A 22,742-nucleotide genomic window follows, 5' to 3' on the forward strand; every position below is an offset into this window, starting at 1 on the left:
GAAATGCTAGGGCATCCACCTCAGTCGACGCGGCAGGACGGGCCCCGGTCCTGTCGACAAATGGGCAAGGGTTCTTGACACATGGACGGCGTCAGGACGTAAGCCAATTAGTCCGAACACAACGAAGAAAACAAATACGTGTCTGCACGCTAAATGTTGGTACCCTAACTGGAAAGACCGAGGAACTCACAAGAGCCCTTCGGAAAAGACGCATTGGTATCTGCGCTCTGCAAGAAACCCGGTGGTCTGGTGCGAAAAGCTGCGACATTGAATGCGAACGCGCTAAAAATGGTTACAAACTTCTCTAATTTGGTAGCCCACACATTCAATAAGGTGTTAGCATTGCCATTTCAGAGGGTTTCCGTGATGCCATTAAAGAAGTCGATATCAGCTGATCGTACGATTCACTTCTTCACCGCGTACGCACCTGATGCCGGGAAAGATGCCTTCTGGCAACTTCTCGATGAAAAGACTTATCACGTGCCTGCTGGCGACTATATAATCATTGCCGGCGACCTTAATGGTCACGTGGGTGAAAAGGCAGACGGTAACAGGTGCCATGGGGGAAAGGGGTTCGGAACGCACAATGAGGGTGGCGAGCGTGTAATCGATTTTGCGGACACCAATGACCTTGTACTTATGAATACATGGTTCATCAAACGATTGTCTCATCTTCCTACATTTTATAGTGGGAACAGTAAAATGCAAATCGACTATATTCTCATAAGACGCCAACATTTTACCACTGTCACTGATCGCAAAGTCGTTCCCTATGACTACGCTGGCCCGCGACGCATTAAATGGTGGCGATTTGGTGAGAAGAAAGAAGAAAGGATCTCACTCATACGGTTGCCGACTATTACGAATGTGGAAGAATCATGGAACCAAATGAAAGACACGATCCACAAAGCGGCCTCAGCAACCCTCGGCGTCACCAAGCCGGGTAAGCGGTACATCAACCGAGATACTTGGCTTTGGAATAATGATGTTGAAATGAAGGTCCGTGAAAAGAGACGCCTCTACCACAAATTTCTCGACGATAAAACGCCTGCTAATTGGCAAATTTATAAGAATGCCAACCGTGAAGCAAAGAAAGCGGTCGCTGTCACCCGAGCGAACCATTTCAAAAGTCTTTACGATAAACTGCACACTCGGGATGGCGAGAGAGATCTGTATCGCCCTCCTAAAAGCCGTAATGAACGCACATTGGATATCGAACACTTCGGCTACGTTAATGGCAAGAACGGTACTTTGCTTACCAACCGTCGAACCGCAACGAGGAGGCAATAAAACAAATCAAATCGGGGAAAGCAAAAGGACTTGACGACATCGCATCTGACCTCTGGAAAGCGAAGAGCTGGGACCCAACACTGTGGCTCAGTGAATTCTTTAACCGGGTTATTCAGGAAGGAAGAACACCATCTGACTGGCAAGAAAGTACCACTGTTCCAAAGAAAAAGAAAGGTAGTCCAGCAGAATGTTCAAATTACAGTCCGATCCGGTTACTTTCTCATACCATGAAGATTTTTGAACGCATTCTTGACAACCGTATTCGCGAAATCGTTGAAATAACCGTGAATCAAGGCGGATTTGTCAAGAACTGCGGAACAACTAACGCAATACACGCTGCGCGGTTACTCATGAAGAAACACCGTGAGAAGCATCGTCCTCTTTACATTGCATTTCTGGACCTAGAGAACGCGTTTGACCGTGTCACGCACGAACTCATCTGGTATGCTTTACGACAACACTTCCTGCCAGACGAACTCGTGCGCTGGGTTCAGTTGCTCTACCATGATCCGAAAAGTGAAGTTCGAAGTATGGCGGGTGTATTAACACTGCTTCATGTCTCTGTTGGTGTTCATCAAAGAAGCGCTCTCTCACCACTCCTCTTTATTCTTGTTATGGACTCCATTACACGGGGTATCCAACGTCCAGCGCCCTACACACTGTTTTATGCAGATGATGTTTTCCTAGCATCCGATAGCAAAAATTATCTGGAGGAACTTGTTCAAAAATGGAATGATCGCCTCATGCAACACGGTCTCACATTGAATTTAAACAAAACTGAATTTTTGACGACCGATCCCCATGAAACAGGCACAATCATTGTCAGCGGCAGTGATCTGCCCAGAACTGAGCGATTTCAATACCTATCAGCCAATGGAGAACTGTGATATGAAATTGCTTCACGCATTAACCCAACCTGGATGAAGTGGTGTTCTACAACTGGTGTCCTTTGTGATCGACGTATCAAGGAACGTGTCAAAACTAAAATTTACCGGAATATCGTACGTCCAGTCGCTTTCTATGGTTCAGAGTGTTGGCTGACTATAAAAGACAATGAACGGCGTCTTGCGGTGATGGAGACCAAAATGTTACTTTGGACTAATGGCGTCATACGTTTTGATCACATCCGAAATGAGGATATCCGCGATCGTTATGGGGTTACACCGATCGTGGAAAAGTTATGAGGGAGGCGTCTTCGCAATTCTGTGCTAACGAGAATCCACTTGCCAAGATTGGTCTGAACATCGAAGTCGCTGGTAAACGACCAAAAGGCAGACCTAAACAACGGTGACTTGATACGTTGAATGGGGATTTGAAAGCCTCGAGATTGCACCCAGATCAGGATTCGATAGAGCCAAATGACGAGACCGATCAGGACGAGCGAACCCCACTTGTGAACGGGACAAAGGCTGAAGAAAAAGAAGATCAAGAAAGAGAGGCTGATTGAAATGTTGGATTTTGATGGTTCGGGTTGATAACTTCAAGTTGAAAAGCTGGAATTGAAAGGTTAAATTTGGAATGCTCCCTTTGGGAAGTAGAAATTGAAGGAAGTGAACTGGAAGGATAAAGTTACTAATTTGAAGCTAGAAAGTAAGATTTGTAAGATTGAATTTGGAAACCTGGAGTTAAAAGGCACATATTTGAGAAGTTGAAGTTGGAAGACAGGAATTAGAAGGCTGGAGTTCCAAAGTTGTAATTCCAAGGCTGGTAAAGTCAAATTGAATCATTTTAGTTAGAAAACTAGAGCTCAATAAGGAAAAAGCCGTTTGAGAGACTAAAAGATAATGAAGAACATCTGGCTAGGATGAGCAATAAAAAAATGTTCCTCCAAATGGATAAAACTTGATTCCACCTCGAAAATGAAGAGCCTATTTTCACAAAGCAAATTAGGAGTTTATCTGGACCGAAATCAAGCTGCTTCCTTAAAATTAAGACATATTTTACCTGGCATACCCATACTATTTGCTAGACCGCCGCCTCCACCGCCACCTTCGGCCAAGATACTAGCATCAGGGCCACCACTAACATCGGTCGCGGCCATTGTTGGTGCTGCAGCAGCCGCACTCATGGTCGTTGCGACGCTAAGTGTTGTCTGCCATACAGCGCCTGTGGTACCCGATAGAGAATTTCGTCTTCGAAATAAATATAAATTGCTTCCGCTATTTGTTAATGCTCCTAATCCTGGCACTGTTGTTACTGCAGTTGCTGTTGTTGTTGTTGTTTGCCTTGTAATGGCACTTGTTATCGACGGGGAAGTATTATTATTGTTGGTGTTGTCTGTGCTTCTGCTTCCACCACTACTTGTTGAATTGAAGATATTGCCACTATTTGTCTCTTCCGATGAAAAATTACATGGAATATATCCGGCAGTATTTTTAGAAATTTCAACTCGATATAAAGGTGATAAACTTTCGGTCTTTTCTGGTCGTTCCTGTTGTACTTGATTCTTCTCTCCTTGGTCTGTACTATTTACAACTGATCCACTGCTATCCTGTAAAAAGAAAGGACTATAATTAGAAGATATTCAGATTCGTAGCGGGTTTTACTTATGCCCAATTAAAAGAAAATCTCCAATCTCCTTTGAACAGTGAATAACATTCATGTTCGTGACCGAAAAACAACGGGGCGCGAGGCCAGCATTATGCCTTCAAAAAGTTAAAACAAGGAAAGTAGAGTATATCCCGATCCTAAAATCTGAGCAACTAAGAAACAATTACTCCTGCATCCTATTCTTATCTTGCCAAGAACACGCTGGCACCCCTTTCCGGCTCAGTAACAATAGCAAGACGAGAGAGAAATAGCCACCGACAACCAGTTGGTAACAGACTAGGAAGCCAGTAACCAAACGCCAAGGTGATGTCATATCGCTGTGGCGCAGCAGGATTAACAACATTCCAAACTAATTTCGAATGTTGTTAATGCGAGCGGATAGATGACGCCGCCGGCGCTCTCCGTGGCTTTTTAGAACTCGCCACAAGAGTGGGGAACCAGCGGTGAAAAGGTGCCGTTGTTTGGAGACAGAGGGACCGCATGGAGAACAACCAGTCTCTTCTGCTCCAACCGCCAGCGTGATCACACGCACTCTCGCGTAGTAAAATTTAAAACATTTCATACATCAAGTGAATTTGCGAACGCAGCCTCCTCTGCTTCATGAATCTAAACTTTCAATTTATACTTTCCTCATTTCTAAATAAATATTTTTCAACGTGCAACAAGCTTAGTGTCTATGAATTTAGTGCGGTTTTAACGAGTGATTAATTCAAGCAGATTTAGACGCAGTTAGCTGTCTCGGAATTCTTTGGTGGAGAATTTACCCCGAAAAATGAATTTACCCGGAAAAGAGGACTTACTCGAAATCGCCACCTCCCAATCGTCTTGAGCGCAAATACCTGGCTGTAGTTCTTGATGGTGGATTTAGCGGTTGAAACAGACCCCATTCGCAAAAACAAAAAAGAAAAACCACCAGGCCGTCTCTGCTATCGGCACTGACATCATCCTGGAAGTTTCGGAAGAAGGACTTCTCGAATACCTAAAGGGCTCAATCACCAGCTCCTCACGGATTTATAGCTTGGCATCAAGAAGCCCTCACAGCTTGCAAACTTCACTTTCAATACAGTGCACTTCACGACAATTACGACGTTCGGCGCACACCGTAACGCTCGGCTGGGCCCTGGAGTTTGTATTCCTGGCAGCTGTCCAATCCACCGCGATCGGCGGAAACATTATGACACATAAGCACTCGGTATAAGAAAGAAGTCGATACGCTGGATGAGCATCGTGCTTCATCCGCCCAGGGCATCTCCACAGAGGTCACACCAGCGAGAACATTTGAATATCGGTACTAGACCTTGTACTAGAGTTCAAGGAAACCCGCTTTCTATACAACACAATCGTCTTACTAACATACCTCCATAGGAATGTCAACAAAGGCGTCAAAAAAGGGCTGATGGAACTGGAGGAACTATTGGACCCCATCTCCTTCCTTAGGTGAACGTGAAGACCAGCGGAAGCAGAAACAACCGCACTCCCCGCTGAGAACGGTGCTTGCATCAAACGGACCGCAGATAGCCCACTGCAAAGCGAACTGAGGAAAAGGGGAAAGACGACCATGTGCCCGAAGGAGACTTTATCGAAGTAGTTTCCAGGGCCCAAAAAAAAAAGGTGAAGAAGGAAAAGAAGAAACAACTGACTCCGCCGCCAGAGACACGTCTGTCCAAAAACAAGGACTCCGCCGCCAGAGACACGTCTATCCAAAAACAAGGACGCTGCCAACGAAAAACCAGGAGCAGAAAAGACGAGGAAGCGAAGAAGGACTAGACCGTCGGTTCTGCTCATTAAGCCGACGGAAGACAAGACATTTGCGAAAGTCATTAGTGAAATCCGCTACAGGATGAAACCCGAAGACAACGAAGCAGAGGTGTCTTTCATGCAGAAAACGAGGAGTGGCGGAGTTCTCGTCGAACTGGGCCCAAAGACGACTAACAAGAGTGCGTTCTGCGAAGCGGTCAAAGGGTTATTGGCGGAGAAGGCTCTTGTTTCCAGCCTAGAGCGCATGTGCTCTCTAGAAATCCGGGATCTTGACTGCCTCACAAAAAAAGTCGAAGTAGAGGAGGTTCTAAAGCGTGAAGAGGTAACCAATTTCAATTTTTAATGCTTGGGGTGCTACGCTCCAAACTAGGGATCCATGGACTAAAAAGACGTGGGAGTAAGTTGCTCCTCATTTAGTCCGGTCCACCATCACATGGATGTGAACTTAGAATCCCGCAGATCCTAAATAACAACCTAGCTTTAGCCTTAGTCAAGCTTAGACTACAACGACTGGCGTTTTAAGTCCAATGTAATTCGCGACCTTGTCGTGTTTTTGCGCTGATAAAAGGGAGCGTCTTTCCACCTGTTGGCACTTTCGGTCACGCTGCTCCCAGGGCAGAGGTGAGGCAGCGTCTGATGAGTTGCTTCTGTCCTGGACGACACCGTCAGTAAAATTTTGATCTTTTCAAGTAACCAATGCCCGGGTAGGTATCACCTCTGTAAATACGACAAAAGCTTGCCGTGGTGGATGTCCCCGAGCAATATGCGAGGAAACTCCTTAGCAGCGGGAGAATCAAAATCGGATGGGTAGGATGCAGGGTGCGGATAGTCCCCACCGAGTGCTACAGGTATCTGGACTATGGACACACGTCAGCAGCTTGCAAGGTTAGGGACAGGAGGACAGCATGCGCGTTGCGTTCTCTGCAGGGATCGTGGCGTGTCTGCTGAGAGCATCACACACACTGTGGGTTCGGGACGACCTTTAGGGCAGAATTGGAGAGGGCTAGGGTGTGAACGGCATGATTCGCATTTTGCAAATTAACATGCACTCGAATGCAACCGCTCACCAGTTGCAAGCACAGTTCGCTGCGCTAGCAACTGGAGGGCACCCCGGGGGTGGTAGTGTCGCAGCTAACACCGTCGTAAATTCAGTGATCAACCTGATAACGACGGCTTGTGAGACTTCCATGCCCCGGTGAGGTCCCAGACGCGACAAGCCTTCTATCTACTGGTGGACGGCAGAAATTGCCGACCTACGGAAGGAGTGTCATAAGCTCCGCCGTTTGGCACAACGTTTGCACGCCAACCAGGTGGCATGTGCCATAAACGCACAATATCGATAAGCAAAAACGAGACTCCGAGGCGCTATAGATAAAAGCAAAGCTCGCGGCTGGCAGAACCTTGTTAACGAGGTGAATGAGGACCCGTGGGGACTTGGCTATAAGCTTGTTACCTCGAAAATCGGGACTCTGCGGAGACCCTGCATACTGAGTACCGACCAGATGGACCGCAAAAAAGTGCTCGAGAAGCTCATCAGGAGTAGACTCGCTGAAACGATCCGTGCTGCTGGGAACTTATCCGCAAGGCAGTTCGGGTTCAGAACAGGGAGATTTCAGTGGATACTGTTATGGAGGTCGTAGATGCGGTTCATCGAGTCGAGACACACAACCGCCGATCTCGACGGATAGTGCTCCTCATAACTCTTGATGTCAGAAATGCCTTAAATTCCGTAAGATGGACAGATATGCTAGGCACACTAGGAAACTCCGTTCATGTGCCAAGTTATCTCTTGCGGATATTGAGAGGTTATCTGAAAGACTGCTCTCTGTTCTATGAGACGCTAGAGGGCCAAAGGAGGATGGAAATCACATCGGGAGTAGCACAGGGATTCATCCTAGGGCCGGACCTCTGGAACGCTTCCTACAATAGTCTGCTGAGACTCGATATGCCCGAAGAGTCGCGCCTGGTCGGTTTTGCAGACGACGTTGCGGCATTTGTTGCCGGACGCACTGATGACCTGGCGCAAAGCAGACTTGGCATATTGATGCGACGGGTAAGCGGATGGATGACTGTTCACGGTTTCAGCCTTGCGCTGGAAAAAACCAAAGTAGTCATTCTGCCTAGAAGGGGAAACCCAGCCCTGCGAACCATATCGATCGACTCGAAAATGCGCAAAATCAAAGTAGCAGCGGACAGGGCTGCAGCTGGAGTCGCGGCCTTGCGACGGCTAATAGCGAATGTCGGGGGCCCTATATCAACTAGGAGACGTCTCCTCATGGGAGCAACGCAGTTCTTTTCTATGGTGCGGAGGTATGGGCTGATATTTTTGACAAGGAGTTGCGTCGTAAACGCCTCGCTCAAGTCCAGAGATGGAGAGCTTTGCGAGTGGCGTCTGCTTATCGCACCGTCTCCGAACCGGCTGTGATGGTGATCGCGTGAGGGATCCCCGTTGCCCTCCTTGCCAAGGAGCGCAAAGATATCTACCGCCGTAAGGGCGAAAAATTAAGAGAGGTGGTTGCCCGTGAAGAACGTCAACGCACCCTTACCGAGTGGCAACTTTCTTGGCAAAATGAGCCAAGGGGCAGATGGACTGCGCGGCTCATCGACAAATTCGACCCGTGGTTGAACAGAACGCACGATAAGATTGATCACTTCTTCACCCAACTTCTAAGTGGGCATGGAGGTTTTCAGTCTTACCTGCACAGGATTGGGGAGGCGCGATCTCCTGATTGTGTTCTGCAATGGAGTGGCGGACGACGGTGAACACACCTTTTTCTCTTGCGAGAGGTGGGACGTTTTTCGTCAGCAGCTTTACGCAGACACATGGGAGCTCTCTCCAAACAACATTGTCAGAGTAGTGCTGAAGAACGCTGGCAGTTGGAATCGTATTGCGCATTATGTTCATTACTCTCAAGTATGTAATGGCCAGCATGAGGGTGATGATATGATTCCCAAATCTAATGCGAGTGTAATGTTATTTTCGACGCATGGTCTTATCCCCCGGAAGTGACAACACAACGAGGCCTCAACGGCACTGATTATCATGTTTTCGGCATAACCCATCATCTCTGGAACCGGAAGATTAAATGTTTCATTGCGCATAATATTCGATAGTAGTGGAGCCAGTACCGAGTCCTGTGAGACCCCTGCCCAGGCATCGTTATCCTTGAGTGTATCATCGGTATCATACCAGAGCGTCAGTTCTCGCAAGCAGTTATAGATAATTGCGGCAAGATAATTAGCAATATCAATCGCCACCAGAGGACTTCTCTATAAGGTTCCAATTGGCGTAATTGAATGCATTTCTCACGTCCAAGGTCCCTACCATGCAATAACTGTCGGTACTACCCATTACGTAAATTTCATTTTCGACCAAACCAGTAATCAATTTGCTGGCATTAATAGTTGATCTGTTTTTACGGCACTCATACTGCCTATCTGGAAGTCCTCCTTGCAGCATGCCAAAGCTCCCTCCTACATGTTGGCAGCGAGAATGACAAAGCTACAGGATTTCCCCTATATCTTTCTGGTGCAAGAACCGTGGGTTCGATTTAACAGAATCTGTGGCATTGGATCAGTAAAGGGGGCTAGGATCTTCTACGACGAAAGATCCATAAGACCGAGAGCTTGCGTCCTGATGTCAAGACGGTTAGAGGCAACTATGCTGAGACAATGTTGTTCCCAGGACTTAGCTACAGTCATCATACAATACCAAATAAATGGCCAGAGGAAAAACATCATAGTTGCCTCCGCTTATTTACGCTATGATTCTTTGTATCCTCCACCGACGCAAGAACTTAGGGATCTGGTGGCGTATGCAGAATCAAGTGGTCTCGAACTCTTAATAGGTTGCGATGCGAATGCTCAACATATTTGTTGGGGCAGTAGCAAATGCAATCCAAGAGAAGAGAAGCTATTTGATTTCATCACTTCAGCTGGTCTCATGACTGCAAACGTAGGGTGCGCCCCTACGTTCGTGGGACCGAGAAGAAGCGAAGTAATTGACCTAACAATCTGTACCCCAAAATTGTTAGAGTTGATTACACACTGACGAGTGCTAGACGAGGTCTCACTGTCAGATCACCGATATCTAGAATTCAATCTGACTATTGCGGGCGAGCAGTCTGCAGTACAAAGACGGAACCCTAGGAAAACGGATTGGGCAAAGTTCAATGATCTTCTTGGCAATAAAGTACAGTTCCCTAGGCGACTAAGGACTCCTTTGGTGCTGGAAGATGAAGTGAAAACTCTAAACTGCACACTTTTAGAGTGCTATGAAGGGGCTTGTCCTATTTCCCGAGGCCAAAGCGGTAAAACGGTTCCTTGGTGGAACCGAGAACTGCAAAAACTCAGGAAATCAACCAGGCGACTTCTAAATCGTGCTTGCAAAAGAAACAAGAACGAAGACTGGTTAAATTTCAGGAACTCACAAGGTGAATATAAGAGGCTCGTGAGGTGCTCGAAACGAGATTCCTTTAGAGCGTACTGTGAGGAACTGGAAGGCGAAAGGGAGACTTCAAGGCTGTGCAGAGTCCTCAAAAGGGATGAGTCGGCCAAGTTGGATTCTCTTAGAAAACCCGACGGTACTTTCACGAACTCCAGACCGGATTCAGTACAGACCTTCCTAGAAGTACACCACCCGAGAACGGGTGAGAGAAGTGGTAGGGGGAGAGCTGACGGTTCTTGCAACGCCTTCAACACGCGAGCGCTGCAAGGGGAACTGGAACACTGCGAAAGCGATTGTTACCCATGAAAAGGTGAGAGCTGCCATAATGTCCTTTGAACATTTCAAAGTAGCTGGCATGGATGGCATCTATCCGGTAATGCTAAAGGGGCTACGTGCCTTCCTCTTGGGAACAGGTTGAGGTAATCTTCATATCGAAACCGGGGAAAGATGACTATTCTAATCCAAAGAATTTCAGACAGATCAGCTTGGGACTTCATTCTTGCTGAAAGGTTTGGAGAGACTGGTGGAGCGTCACATTGGTCACATGGTGAGTACGCGATGGGGGTGTTCGTGGACGTTGACATTGACGTTTGGCTGTGCGCATTTTCAAAAACTTTTGTGATGCCGTCAGAGCGCATGGTGTTGATGACGCTTTAGTTAAGTGGATCCATGCTATGCTAACGCAGAGATTGTTATGCGCTGAAGGGAGTGTCGATCGCTACCTAACTACAAAAGCAACTAAGGGCTGCCCCCAAGGAGGTGTGCTTTCGCCACTTTTGTGGAGTATGCTGATCGATTCATTAATATGCGAACTACGAAATTTGCCAATACATGCTTAAGCTTATCCTGATGACGTGGCTGTGCTTGCTGTTGATCGGGATCTTGGAACGGTGTGTAAGAATATACAACATGCCGTTGATTTGATAGACAGTTGGTGCCTCAGACATGGCCTTTCAGTTAATGCAATAAAACCACAATGGTTTTATTCATAAAAAGGAGAAAACTGGATGGGCTTTGCCTCCCTGAGATGAGGGGTACTACCCTTTAACTCTCCGAGTGAAATATCTGGAAGCCACTCTAGATCAAAAACATGTTGAGGTAAAGATGAAACGAGCTCTCACAGCTTATGGGCTGTGCAGACGGATCATTGCCTCGACATGGGGACTCAGGCCTCATGTGGTAATGTGGATATACGTTTCCATCATTAGGCCGATGTTCGTATATGCATCCGTAGTGTGGTGGGTTAAGGTGGCTCAAAAAGGTTTTCACCGTAAACTAGCCGCACTGCAAAGACCTGTGTGTCTGAGTATCTCTGGTGCCATGAGGACGACATCCGGCGCAGCTCTGAATGCACTATTCAATTTGCAGCCCCTGGATATATTTATTCAAAGCACTGCAATGAGAGCAGCTCATAGACTAATTTGATTAGATCTATGGGGAAACAACGTGGGGGGCACAGAGCATTGGAAGAGCTACTGGGAGGACTGAATCCAGTTCTTACAATGCCTTCCGATTCCCGTGTGCCCATACCTCTGTTTGCTAGAAGATATGAAGTTACCCTGAAACGTAGAGAGGACTGGGAAGACCCAGAGGAATGCGTGGCGGGATATACGGAAGCCTTCTACACCGATGGCTCAAAAAGGGTTCTGGGGCCGGACTGGGATTTTCTTTTGAGACAATATGCAACGGTTTTTCAAGGCGAAGTTTATGCGATCCTAAGGGCGACAAAGTGGGTGATTGACGAACGGTTGAAGGGCAGGCGCATCGCAATCTGCAGTGACAACCAAGCTGCATTGAGGACATTGAGCAGTCCTTTGATCACCTCGAAAATCGTTCAGGAATGCAGAAACTGTTTGAACTCTATGTCTAGATTCAATACTGTAGAACTACTCTGGGTACCTGGTCTCTGTGGCGTAGAGGGAAATTAAATCTCGGATGCTTTAACGAAAGAGGGGTCAATCTCCCCTATGCCGGGACCGGAGCCAGCAATTGGAGTATCAGTAGCATTGGCTAAGTCTGTTTTCAAAAACTGAGAACAAGCTTCCCATAATGATAGGTGGCAGAGCCAAAATGCTGCTCGACACACCAAACTTTTCCTGCCAGAACCGAACATACGTACCGCAAAGTTTATCCTGTCGAAAAGCAGGAGGACTTACGGGTGTATTGTGGGCATTCTGAAAGGCCATAATTCACTAGCTGGGCATATGTTCAGAATAGGAATTACTCAAGATGATACGTGTTCCTCTTTAAATGAGGAAGCGGAATCCACCGAGCATGGATGCATCAGGCATCAGATCTTTGGTGCCGATGTTCTCCAGTTGCGAAGGGTAGCATCACATCCACTAAAGCTAATCCTGCGATACGTTAACGAATCCGGAATATTCCGGTAGTCGGGGGTGGCGAGTACAATGGGCCAACACGGCCTGAGTGCTAAGAAGGTGTAGCTTCTCCCCCACTATACACACACCCACCCATCGTTCCAGGCCGACTTCTTACTAACCTTGGTTTTTTCGCCTTTTCTTTAGTGGGGGTAGAGGGTGGCATAAGAAATAAAAGGTATATAGCGCCTATGTGCGCCTCCCCGCCAAAGGGAGGGGGTACCCTCCTCCGGAGTGGGAGGATCGTTTTTTTCCAAAATAAGCACAGAAATCATTTAAATAATCAATTTTAAGCAAAAAATTTCCCTTCACCCCCACCCCAAATTTTATGTGAATCGGTTTTGACTGAAAGAATTCTGCGCCCCCGATTTTCAGCTTTAATGGTTGGATTATTAAAAAGGTATGAACAATGAAAATAAGTCAAAGAATTCTAACCTTTTGTAGTTTTTGGTTCTCATCCGGTATCTCAGCTACAGTTTGTTGTTTAGATGGGTTTCTCGCGGTACTACCGTTAGGATTTGCACTATCACTACTGCTTTTACTATTCGTTAGTGGTTGTTGCCCAGTGACGCTGCTGCCCGATATTAGTTGAACCGATTTTCGATTATATGTTGATTTTATAGGAATTATATTATTTTTGCCACTAGTTACTTCAGTATCCGAATTATTATTGTTTGTATTGTTTTTATTACTAAAACTAGCTTGATTGTTGTTGGCTGTTTGTTGTTTTTGCAGTGAACTAGGAGATTTCAGTTGTTTTTCAAATTTATTACTATTGCCCCGGGAATTTGCTTTTGGCGTTTGTTCTTGTTGTGAGTCCTTGTTGTTGCTTGAATGCAATTGGACCTTTCGCTTATACGGCAAATGTAGTTGTAACTTGGTTTGTTGTAATTGCTTGGTTTCCTTACTAAATGATTGTTTCTCGTCGCTAGCGGGTTTCTGCGGTAATAATAGGTTTTCGCTGATATCCCTGCCACCGGTGATGCTATAGCTACTATTACTACTGCTACTCAATCCTCCAGTGGTATAAGCACTACCTGTTGCTCCTGCCCCACAGCCGCCAATGTGCTGTGCTTGCTGCTGTTGCTGGCCACATCCAAGTGTGCTACTACTATTATTTGTGCTACCTGTGGTTGAAATGCGTTCAAAACGTTGGCCTGTCGTTGACGAATTATTGCTGATATTGTTAGTGCTACGTTCCACAGTCGTGTATTTATAAGTGCTCTCAGGCTGATGCTCATACTGGTCCCCTGTTCCATGAAAATAGATTCAAAGAAAGGGAAGCGGTTAAAATTGGTGGAAACGGAAGTAATCTATTATATTTAGTATTGAAATTTATCAATTTGATCAAGAAGGGATCGCCGCCCGGTGTGATGCATCTCTTCTCCCACTGGTATTATCCCGATTGACCATCATAAAGCGCATCCTCCCTGCATCCCAAAATCGTTTCTCACTAAGGCAAGCAGATGCATTTCCTGTTGCTGATTTTCTTTTTTTTTCGGGTAGGGTAGATGAAGGCATTTACGCACACAGTGTTGGACTCCCGGTTCGGTACGTCGTCGGACTACCAACTAAACACCTCCCCATCGTCACAGAGCTAGCCTGGAACCGTTTGTCACATTACTTCGGGCTAGTCCCCGAACTCTCCCGCCTTGGGAAGCCTCCAAATCAGGGAATTCCTTTCACCAACGGGAGGGGAGAGGAGGAAGGGAACTGTCAGTTCAAGGAACCTTCTGCCATCCGGCTCCTCCACCGGTCGAGTTCTATCTTCTTAGCAACGAGGAGGGCCCGAACGTAATGGGCAACACGGTTCCACCTGTCAGCAGTCCTCAGCATCTCTTCGACAATGTGGTCTGGAGAGAGATCACCTGTGTTTAAATAGAGCTGCTGACGAACCCCATCCCACCTTCCACAAGAAAAAAAAATCTGGTGGGCGTCGTCCACAACTCCATTGCAAAAGACACAATCCGGACCGAAAACTTCCATGCCCACTTAAAAATTCGGTAAGGAAATAGTCAGTCTCACCATGCTTCGGAATCAGCCACGCACCTAAGTTGCCGATGAACCGCGCAGTCCATATGCCTCTAGTTTCATTTTGCCACGAGAGCTACCACTCGTCTAGAGTGCGTTGGCGTACTTCGCGAGCAACCACCTCCCTTGGCTCATCTCCCTTGCGCTTGTATATGGCTTGACGCTCCTTAGCAAGAAGGGCACAGGGATCACTCCCGCGATCATCATCACGGCCGGTTCAGAGACAGTACGGTACGCAGACGCCACCCGCAAAGCTCCCCGTCTCTGTACTTGCGCGAGGCGTTTACGATATACCTCCTTGTTAAGAGCGCCAGCCCATATCTCTGCGCCGTAGAGCAGGACAGACTGCGTTGAACTCATCAGGAGACGTCGCCTGCTAGACATAGGACCCCCAATGTTTGCCATTAGCCTACTTAACGCCGAAACTCCAGCTGCAGCCTTGTTCGCTGCTGCTTTGATTTGCTCGAAAAAGCTTATCTTTGAGTCAAGAGTCAAGCCGAGGTACTTTACCTCTGATTTTGACTCAATTATCGACTCGCCGAACGATATGGGACGCAGAGTCGGAATTCTCTTTTTAGTCAGGATGACTACTTCGGTTTTTTTCCAGTGCAAGTTTGAAACCATGAGTAAGTCGTCCATCCGCTTACCCGTCACATCAATATGCCGAGTCTGCTTTGCGCCTGTTCGACAGTGCGTCGCGACATCGTCTGCATAGCCGACCAGGCGCGACTCTTCTGGAATGTCGAGTTTAAGTAGACTGTCATAGGTAGTGTTCTAGAGGTCCGGCTCTAGGATGGATCCCTGTGCTACCCCCGACGTGACCTCCATCCTCCTCCTCCCTCTAGTGTCTCATAGAGCAAGGAGCGGTTCCTCAGATCCCTCAATATCCGTAAGAGATAGATCGGCACGTTGAAAGTATTGTCTAGTGTGCCTAGAATGTCTTTCCATCTTACGGAATTAAAGGCGTTTCTGACGTCAAGTGTTACGAGGAGCACCACTCGTCGAGTTCGGCGGCTATGTGCCTCTGCTCGTCGAACGGCGTCCACAACTTGCATGACAGCGTTAATTGTGGATCTCCCTGATCGAAAACCAAACTGCCCGGGAGATAAATCTCCGGCAGCGCGTATCGCTTCAGCGAGTCTACTTCTGGTGAGCTTTTCGAGCACTTTTCCAGCAGTGTCAAGCATACATAGTGGGCGGTATGAGGACAGCAATTCGGAGTCGCCTTTCCCTTTGGGGATCAGCGCAAGCCTCGCAACCTTCCAACGAGCAGGGAAAATGCCCTCTTTCAGGCAAGCGTTGAATGCGCCGAGCAGTAGGTCTGGCCGGTGTTGAAATACCAGTTTATATACCTCTGCTGGAATACCATCGGGTTGGAATACCATCGTTTATCACTAAGGAAAGAAACCCCATAAGTTATTTAAGCAGATGCATTTTCTGTTGCGAAACCCTTCTTGACATAGTTGAACAATGATCAGAAAAGTGTTATTAGTCGGTGCAGGAAGATCCAGAATAGAACCCAAGATGGTATATGTCAATTAGACTTTCAAGGTGTTCTTTGATGTATTTTAGTCTTAGTTGAGCTATTTTCTTTCGACGGCAGGCTGCACAAAACACCACTACCCTTACCACACACCAGACAAGTGCCCTTTTCGGAGGTTTAGCGGACATCCTCCCGTTTCAATCACTGGAGAGAGTATTAGATTCTCAAGACCTTCAAACAAGGGAGCTAAACAGTTTTCATTTCGCTGGGAGACCATGACGGCCAGCAACGTTTCCCGCTTGAGCGCATTAACATGATTTCGTTTCTGTACGAAAGACCAATACGTTCTCGCATTTCACTGGAGCTGGCTATATAATTTATAAAGAGTGTCATTTCGCTAGATAATACACCGAGTTCTTAAATTGCTTACAGGGCACAATACGCTACACTTTGCGTGCTTTGTCAGGATGTAGGAATTCCAACCCGTCCCGATCGCACCCACCCTAAGGAATCAACAGGACTCGTTTATAGATACGTCTCAACAATTTCAGTCAGCCTGATATTTTGATTAGACCTGTCGTAGACTTAAAGAGCTATATACTATACAGTTGTGATGACCGGAAAAATCAAAAAAAGGATCATTGCATATTCTTTAAGTATAATACAATATCCCAAGAATAATCTCACGAAATTTCTAACGATAAGAGAATCACGACCGACTGGGGGTCAAGCAGTGAACTGCAGGATAGACTGATGCGGAACATAGCTCCCTGAGGCCAACCTATCTCTCTCCGACGATGAGCCGTCTTTCCTCTGGGGCGGTGCGTGGCTTTCCAGGGGCCAAGCCTCTTGTCTACCAAGAGCGTTAGTGAGTGGTGATAACCACACCCTGTACGAGGTGACCCTACTATTAACAAAACACTACGGATCTAGACTGGGGAGTCGAAAAACACCTCCCCCAATCCAGGGTGTCATGCGAACCGTACCCATCGGATAGTTTGCAGTCGGGGGTAACTGACTGTATTCGAACGGAGCCTCACTGATACCTGGTCGCCTTAGTGAGTAAGTTAGACCTAACCATGCTACGGGGAGCTATGGCACGGCAGACCTCCTAAACCCCATACTCGTGGAAATCAAATTAGTACAAGCAACAAAGAAAAGAAAACGAAAACCAACAAAGCGGGGCTCCGTACCACACAAAAACTGGTTAATCAGGCAGAGGCACCTCTCCGAAATACTGAGAGCCAGATGATTACACCCAAGAAGGGAGAAGTTGGACGTCAAGCAGTGCATCCAAGGTTAACATTGGTATACTGCGCGGACAACAATCAACGAACGCCACTGCTCAAAAAGCAGGGACCAGCAAAAGCACGTCTGAGATAAACATATCAGATATCAGGAAGGAAACAGGTCTCAGTGGCGCAGGTGTTAAATGATACCTGCGCTACCTGAAGGAAGACCTGAAACCAGAAGAGCCCCTTAAGAAGGCTTAGGACAGACCTAAGCTATCTCTCCCGGAGCCAAGAAAGCAGGGAGCAGCAGAGATCAGCCCGCAAGAAGGGAATGCTCCCAAAAAATCCAAACCTGAACACAAGGGAGGGAGACCCGGGCAGATCAGGGGTGAAGGCAAAAATCGCGAAGCCCGCCAATAGCTATGCTAGTGCGGTCAAGGGTATTCGACTGGCCATACTGCCAAAAATGTTTTCCGAGCAAACAATCACTCGTGAGGAGCAGAAAACCATTGAGGACCTTGTCGTCAGCCAGATGTGCAAGGGATGAACTTCGAAACTTGTGTTCACCGGGATACGCTTTCGACCAGGCCTTACACTGGTGGACTGCACGACGGGGCGACAGGCATAGATTCCTATTTCACACGTTATTACGTAATCCAGAGCGGTGGGGATTCATGAATTCAGAATATCCATCAATCGGCTGATATTAGTCAGCACGGTGGAGATGTTGAGTGTTTCTTTAGAGGTTTAGTGCGACAAACAACCCCACTGGTCTCGGCAGGAGCTACAACATTAAAAAAAAAACTGCAGTAAGAACTGGTAAGGTAACACTGTCAGAAATATGAAGTAAGCCGATTCTAAAGATGCAAACTAAAAACGCTGCCCGGGAGCTAACCCTGAAAAATATAAATAAACTGTTCAGAGGTTTACACTCGATCCCTTTAAGGCGAAAAATTAAGATTGAAATCGAAGTTTAAACGCAGAAATGATTTTAAATGAGAACAAGTCGGAAGCTAGACGCTTCAAGTATGAAAGGTTTTGTATATTTCTTTTATAAAGAGATTTGAGTGTGCATTTGTCTCATTAGCATGTAGCACGTAAAATATGCATATATTATGTGAAAATAGCCACTTTCAAGTGATATTGACATTCATAGTTTTGAATTTGCAGAGGAGCGACAGTTCTGACCTAGTATAACTTGGTTAGTAATAGTGCGATTTTCACTAAATTTGGCAGGATCATTCTCTGTACTGTGGCCTACATTGCTGTGATTCTAGAGTGAATAAATACTATTATTACCTTTATTTGAACAGGTATAGGTATGGAGAGTATTTCGTAACCTAGACACCATATAGTGGCAGTCCTCTGATTTTTTTCAGATTTTTCAGTTTGGTAGTTTCTGAGAAAAGTGCTAATCAAGACCTTTAATTTGATACCCCGCATGACTATATTTGATGAAAAAAAAATGTACACCCCCCTTTTGCATGTATGGGAACCCCCCCCCCCCTTAAATTAGTCGTAAAATGATGTAACTCACTATATACGTGAGCGTTCACAGTTCCCACCCTTCTACCAAATTTGGTGTCAATCGCTATAACCGTCTCCGAGAAAAATACGTGTGACGGACAGACAGACAGACAGTAAATCGATTTTAATAAGGTTTTGTGTTTACAAATTTTCTCAAAGCGGACAAGGGAACAACGTCGTCGTTTGGACAAAGATAAATATGACCAGGCTCTTTTCGGGAAACTAGAGAATGGAAACATCTTCGAATTGTAGAATAACTCGCTTCCCGAATCTATCAAAAGTGTCGATTTAGTATTGAAGGAAGCTAATGCGGTATTCCCGAACATTGAGTGACTCCGAATGCCTAATCCTGCGCTTCCAAGAATCAGATGTCAACCAAAAATTCAGAATGAGGGGACGAGATGCAAGAAATCATTGCTGACTCGAAATCACCGACGAACAAGTGGTTGATCAATGACTGCCAGGTCGTTGAGGCGACGAGTAGTAAGTATTCAATGGCTAACCCCCATGAACTAATACAGAAGCAACGCATTGGGATGATGGCTAAGGATGAGGTGACAGCGTCGTTCGACGTGAAGGCATTGTGAAAGAGTCAATTTTCGGACTCGAGAGATGGCTGAGCCAGTTTAGATCTGGCCCGGAATGGAGAAGAAAAGTTCCAATTTATACAAACCTTGCCAGGCTCTGCATAAACGAAAACTATTTTACGTTTAGGGAGAGATTCTACAAAACTATTATACTTCGGGAGTAACGATGGGGAACCTCCTCCTGCCGTTATTCACTCAAAGGTTCATGTCATCAATCGAAGAAGAAATTGATTCGCGGGGAATAATGCCTAAAGTATGGTTTAAGTATGTGGACGACGTATTTGCGATTGTTAGAAGAGACGATATCGACCAGGTCATCTCCTCTATAAATAAGATTCATCATAAAATCGAGTTTACACTAGAGGTAGCAAAAGGATGGGGCTCTACCCTGTCTAGATCTGAATATCATCAACTCTAGCGGGAAGCTTAAGTTCGAGATATACCGTCAGCCTACTGCAACGCAGAAAACGATACCAGCAACGCCACACCATAGATTTTCCCAAAAAATGGCAGCCTAGAATTGCGTGATTCACCGACTGATAACATAGTCTCTTTCGGAATATGGCTTCAATAAGGAACGGCAGCATATTATTGACACCGCTATTAAGAATGGGTATAATCCCTAGACTATTGAGAAGATGATCGTAAGAGAATCAAGCAATACAATAGGCATGCTATACAACACTATTCTCAAAGAATAAGGAGCCAACCACGAAATAGATAAACATTCCCTATTCATCGGATCCCTCACAGCAGAGGGAGCAGGTGCCGGTTTCATTGGTCCAAGGAAAATGTACTTTGAGCCAATGGGTAGGTACACTAGCATATTCCAGGCGGAAATTTACGCCATAGACAAATGTGCCTCCTTTAATCTACAAAGGAACTACAGGGGGCAGAACATAGCTATTCTCACCGATAGCCAAGCAGCGATCAAGGCACTTAGGTCCAACCAGGTGAACTCTAAACTGGTATGGGAATGCCTTGAGAGACTGAATACACTCGGCTCGTCCAACAAGGTCTGGATACTTTGGTTTCCAGGCCATGCTGGGTTGGAAGGCAACGAGGCAGCGGATGAACTAGCCAAGAAGGGAGCAAGGACGCCTTTATACGGGCCAGAATACTTATGTGGAATCGGAAACGGTTTCATGGCTATGAATCTAAGAAATGAAGAGAAACGGTTGAGGGAACTATACTGGGCGGGCCTACCAGGGATGGAGCAGTCCAGGGTGCTTATTGGGGAGTACGAACCCATGCGTACAAAGGATTGCTTAAACCTCACCAAAAATAACCTCCGAATCATAGTGGGAATTCTCACTGGCCATTGTCGGCTGAACTATCACCTAGGCAAGCTTTTGCAAGGTTTGTGAAGAGGAGGACGAAACCTCTATACACGTCCTGGGACAGTGTCCGGCACTTGTGCATAGTAAGTCGAGACATCTGGGAGAACACTTAATACCAGATGCAAAACTGAAACATCTGGAAGTGGGGAACATACTAAAGTTCCTAACGGTAACAGGCCTGCTTGAGATACTATGATCAATAGGTACACTATAACCAGTAAAAAGGGCACAATAGTTCTTCAAGGACGCGGTGCGACTTTCCCTTAACAGGATAATAATAACAATCCCCTATTCATGCCTATTTGACAACATCAGGAGTTGGATAAACAAAATTTCAACTCGAGGTCGTAGGTTCGAGTGAATCGTCCACCTTGCGGAATTTATTGGAAGGCAAAAAGCGGGATCTACCGAATAACTTACAGCGACTGTAATAAAATATACATAGGACAGACTAAACACCTGATAACGACTAGATTTAATGAACACATCAAGGAAGCGGTAAGTAGTGTTCGGAAACAAAAGTCGTGCATAGGATCATCACTTGGAGCGCACAGATGAAGGTCATACCATTCAACGGGAAAATCTTGAGCTCTTGCGTTATGCAAACCGAACAACAACTTTGGACCCTTGGGAAAGTTTAGAAATTTTGAGAGATGACGAGACGCGGTTATTAAACACAGATTCAGGTAATTGCCCCTCAAAATTAATAAGACTCGCCGCGGTAATTAGCAGGTAATTAGGTTGATAGTTTTAAAAAAAATTTTAATAGTAATTTAAGTAGTTAGTGAATAAGCATAAAAGAACCTTATAATCGCAATTGCGTTCAGTAGTCTTGTACTGATGAAATGGGTAAGTTGCTCCCGAAATATATATTTACATTTAAAACCAAAAATTGTAGTTTGGAGGAGGCTACCTCTTGTCTATTAATTTTAGGCTAGACTACAAGCAGCAGGGTGTATCAAAATCGCTTCGTGGCTCTGTTGGTGTTCATCAAGGAAGCGTCCTCTCGCCACTCCTCTTTGTTCTTGTTATGGACACCGTCATACGGGATATCCAACGTCCAGCGCCCTACACACTGCTTTATGCATGTTTTCCTAGCATCTGATAGCAAAAATGACCTCAAGCAACTTGTCCAAAAATGGAATGATCGCCTCATGAAACACGGTCTCAGATTGAATCTAAACAAAACTGAATTTTTGGCGACCGGTCCCCATGAAACAGGCACAATCACTGTCAGCGGTTCTGCCCAGAACTGAGCGATTTAAATACCTCGGGTCAACGCTATCAGCCAATGGAGAACTGCGTTATGAAATTGCTTCACGCATTAACGCAACCTGGATGAAGTGGCGTTCCACAACTGGTGTTCTTTGTGATCGACGTATCAATGAACGTCTTGAATCTAAAATCTACCGCAATGTCGTCCTTTCTGTCTCCCTCTATGGCTCTAAGGGTTGGCCAACTATAAAAGACAATGAACGACGTCTTGCGGTAATGGAGACGAAGATGTTACGTTGGACTAGTGGCGTGATATGTTTTAATCACATTCGAAATGAGGATATCAGCGCTCGTTATGGGGTTGCACCGATCGTGGAAAATTTGCGAGAGAGGCGTCTTCGATGGTATGGTCACGCACTTCGCGCTAACAAGAATCCACTTGCCAAGATTGGTCTGAACAAGGAAGTCGCTGGTAAACGATCAAAAGGCAGACCTAAACAACGGTGGCTTGATACGCTGAATGGGGATTTGAAAGCCTCGAGATTGCACCCAGATCAGGATTTGATAGAGCCAAATGGCGAAACCGATCACGGCGAGCCGATCACGCTTGTGAACGGGACAAAGGCTGAAGAAAAAGAAAACTACAAGTAGCAGAGGAAATTCTAATCTCTTAGAAAAGGTGCTCCAACCATTGGTGTTAAATGGTAAGCCAATAACGTAAACCGACCACAATTACCACTACAGAGCGTATATCGTAAATTTGCTAAATTATGGCAAAGATACCGCCGAAACCATTTGGAGTCTGGTGGATGGTATCTCAATAAGAACGAGAGGACATCAGAGCAAAAAGCCATCTGATCCAAACATAGGATATAGTAAAAGATCCAAACTGCTTGTACACAGC

The 22,742-nt window shown here is 46.0% G+C and overlaps 1 protein-coding gene across 9 annotated transcripts in view; it reads right to left on the reverse strand.

Moving 5' to 3' along the window:
- The window catches only part of LOC119660711 (muscle calcium channel subunit alpha-1), a 458,885-nt gene that overhangs the window by 413,011 nt on the left and 23,132 nt on the right, over window positions 1-22,742 (reverse strand). For 8 of the 9 annotated variants that reach the window (XR_005250469.1, XM_038069351.1, XM_038069354.1 and 5 more), the window contains exons 2-3: window positions 12,859-13,673; window positions 3,235-3,781 (exon numbers count right to left, since the gene is read on the reverse strand). Coding sequence is in view for 8 of the 9 variants with exons in the window: in XM_038069351.1 (XP_037925279.1) it covers window positions 3,235-3,781; window positions 12,859-13,673 (1,362 nt within the window). In the remaining variant the exon portion in view is untranslated. The remainder of the gene's footprint in view (window positions 1-3,234; window positions 3,782-12,858; window positions 13,674-22,742) is intronic. The other variant, XM_038069349.1, reaches the window with a different exon arrangement.

This window comes from Hermetia illucens, chromosome 7 (genome assembly GCF_905115235.1).
Source record: "Hermetia illucens chromosome 7, iHerIll2.2.curated.20191125, whole genome shotgun sequence".
Taxonomy (NCBI): domain Eukaryota; kingdom Metazoa; phylum Arthropoda; class Insecta; order Diptera; family Stratiomyidae; genus Hermetia; species Hermetia illucens.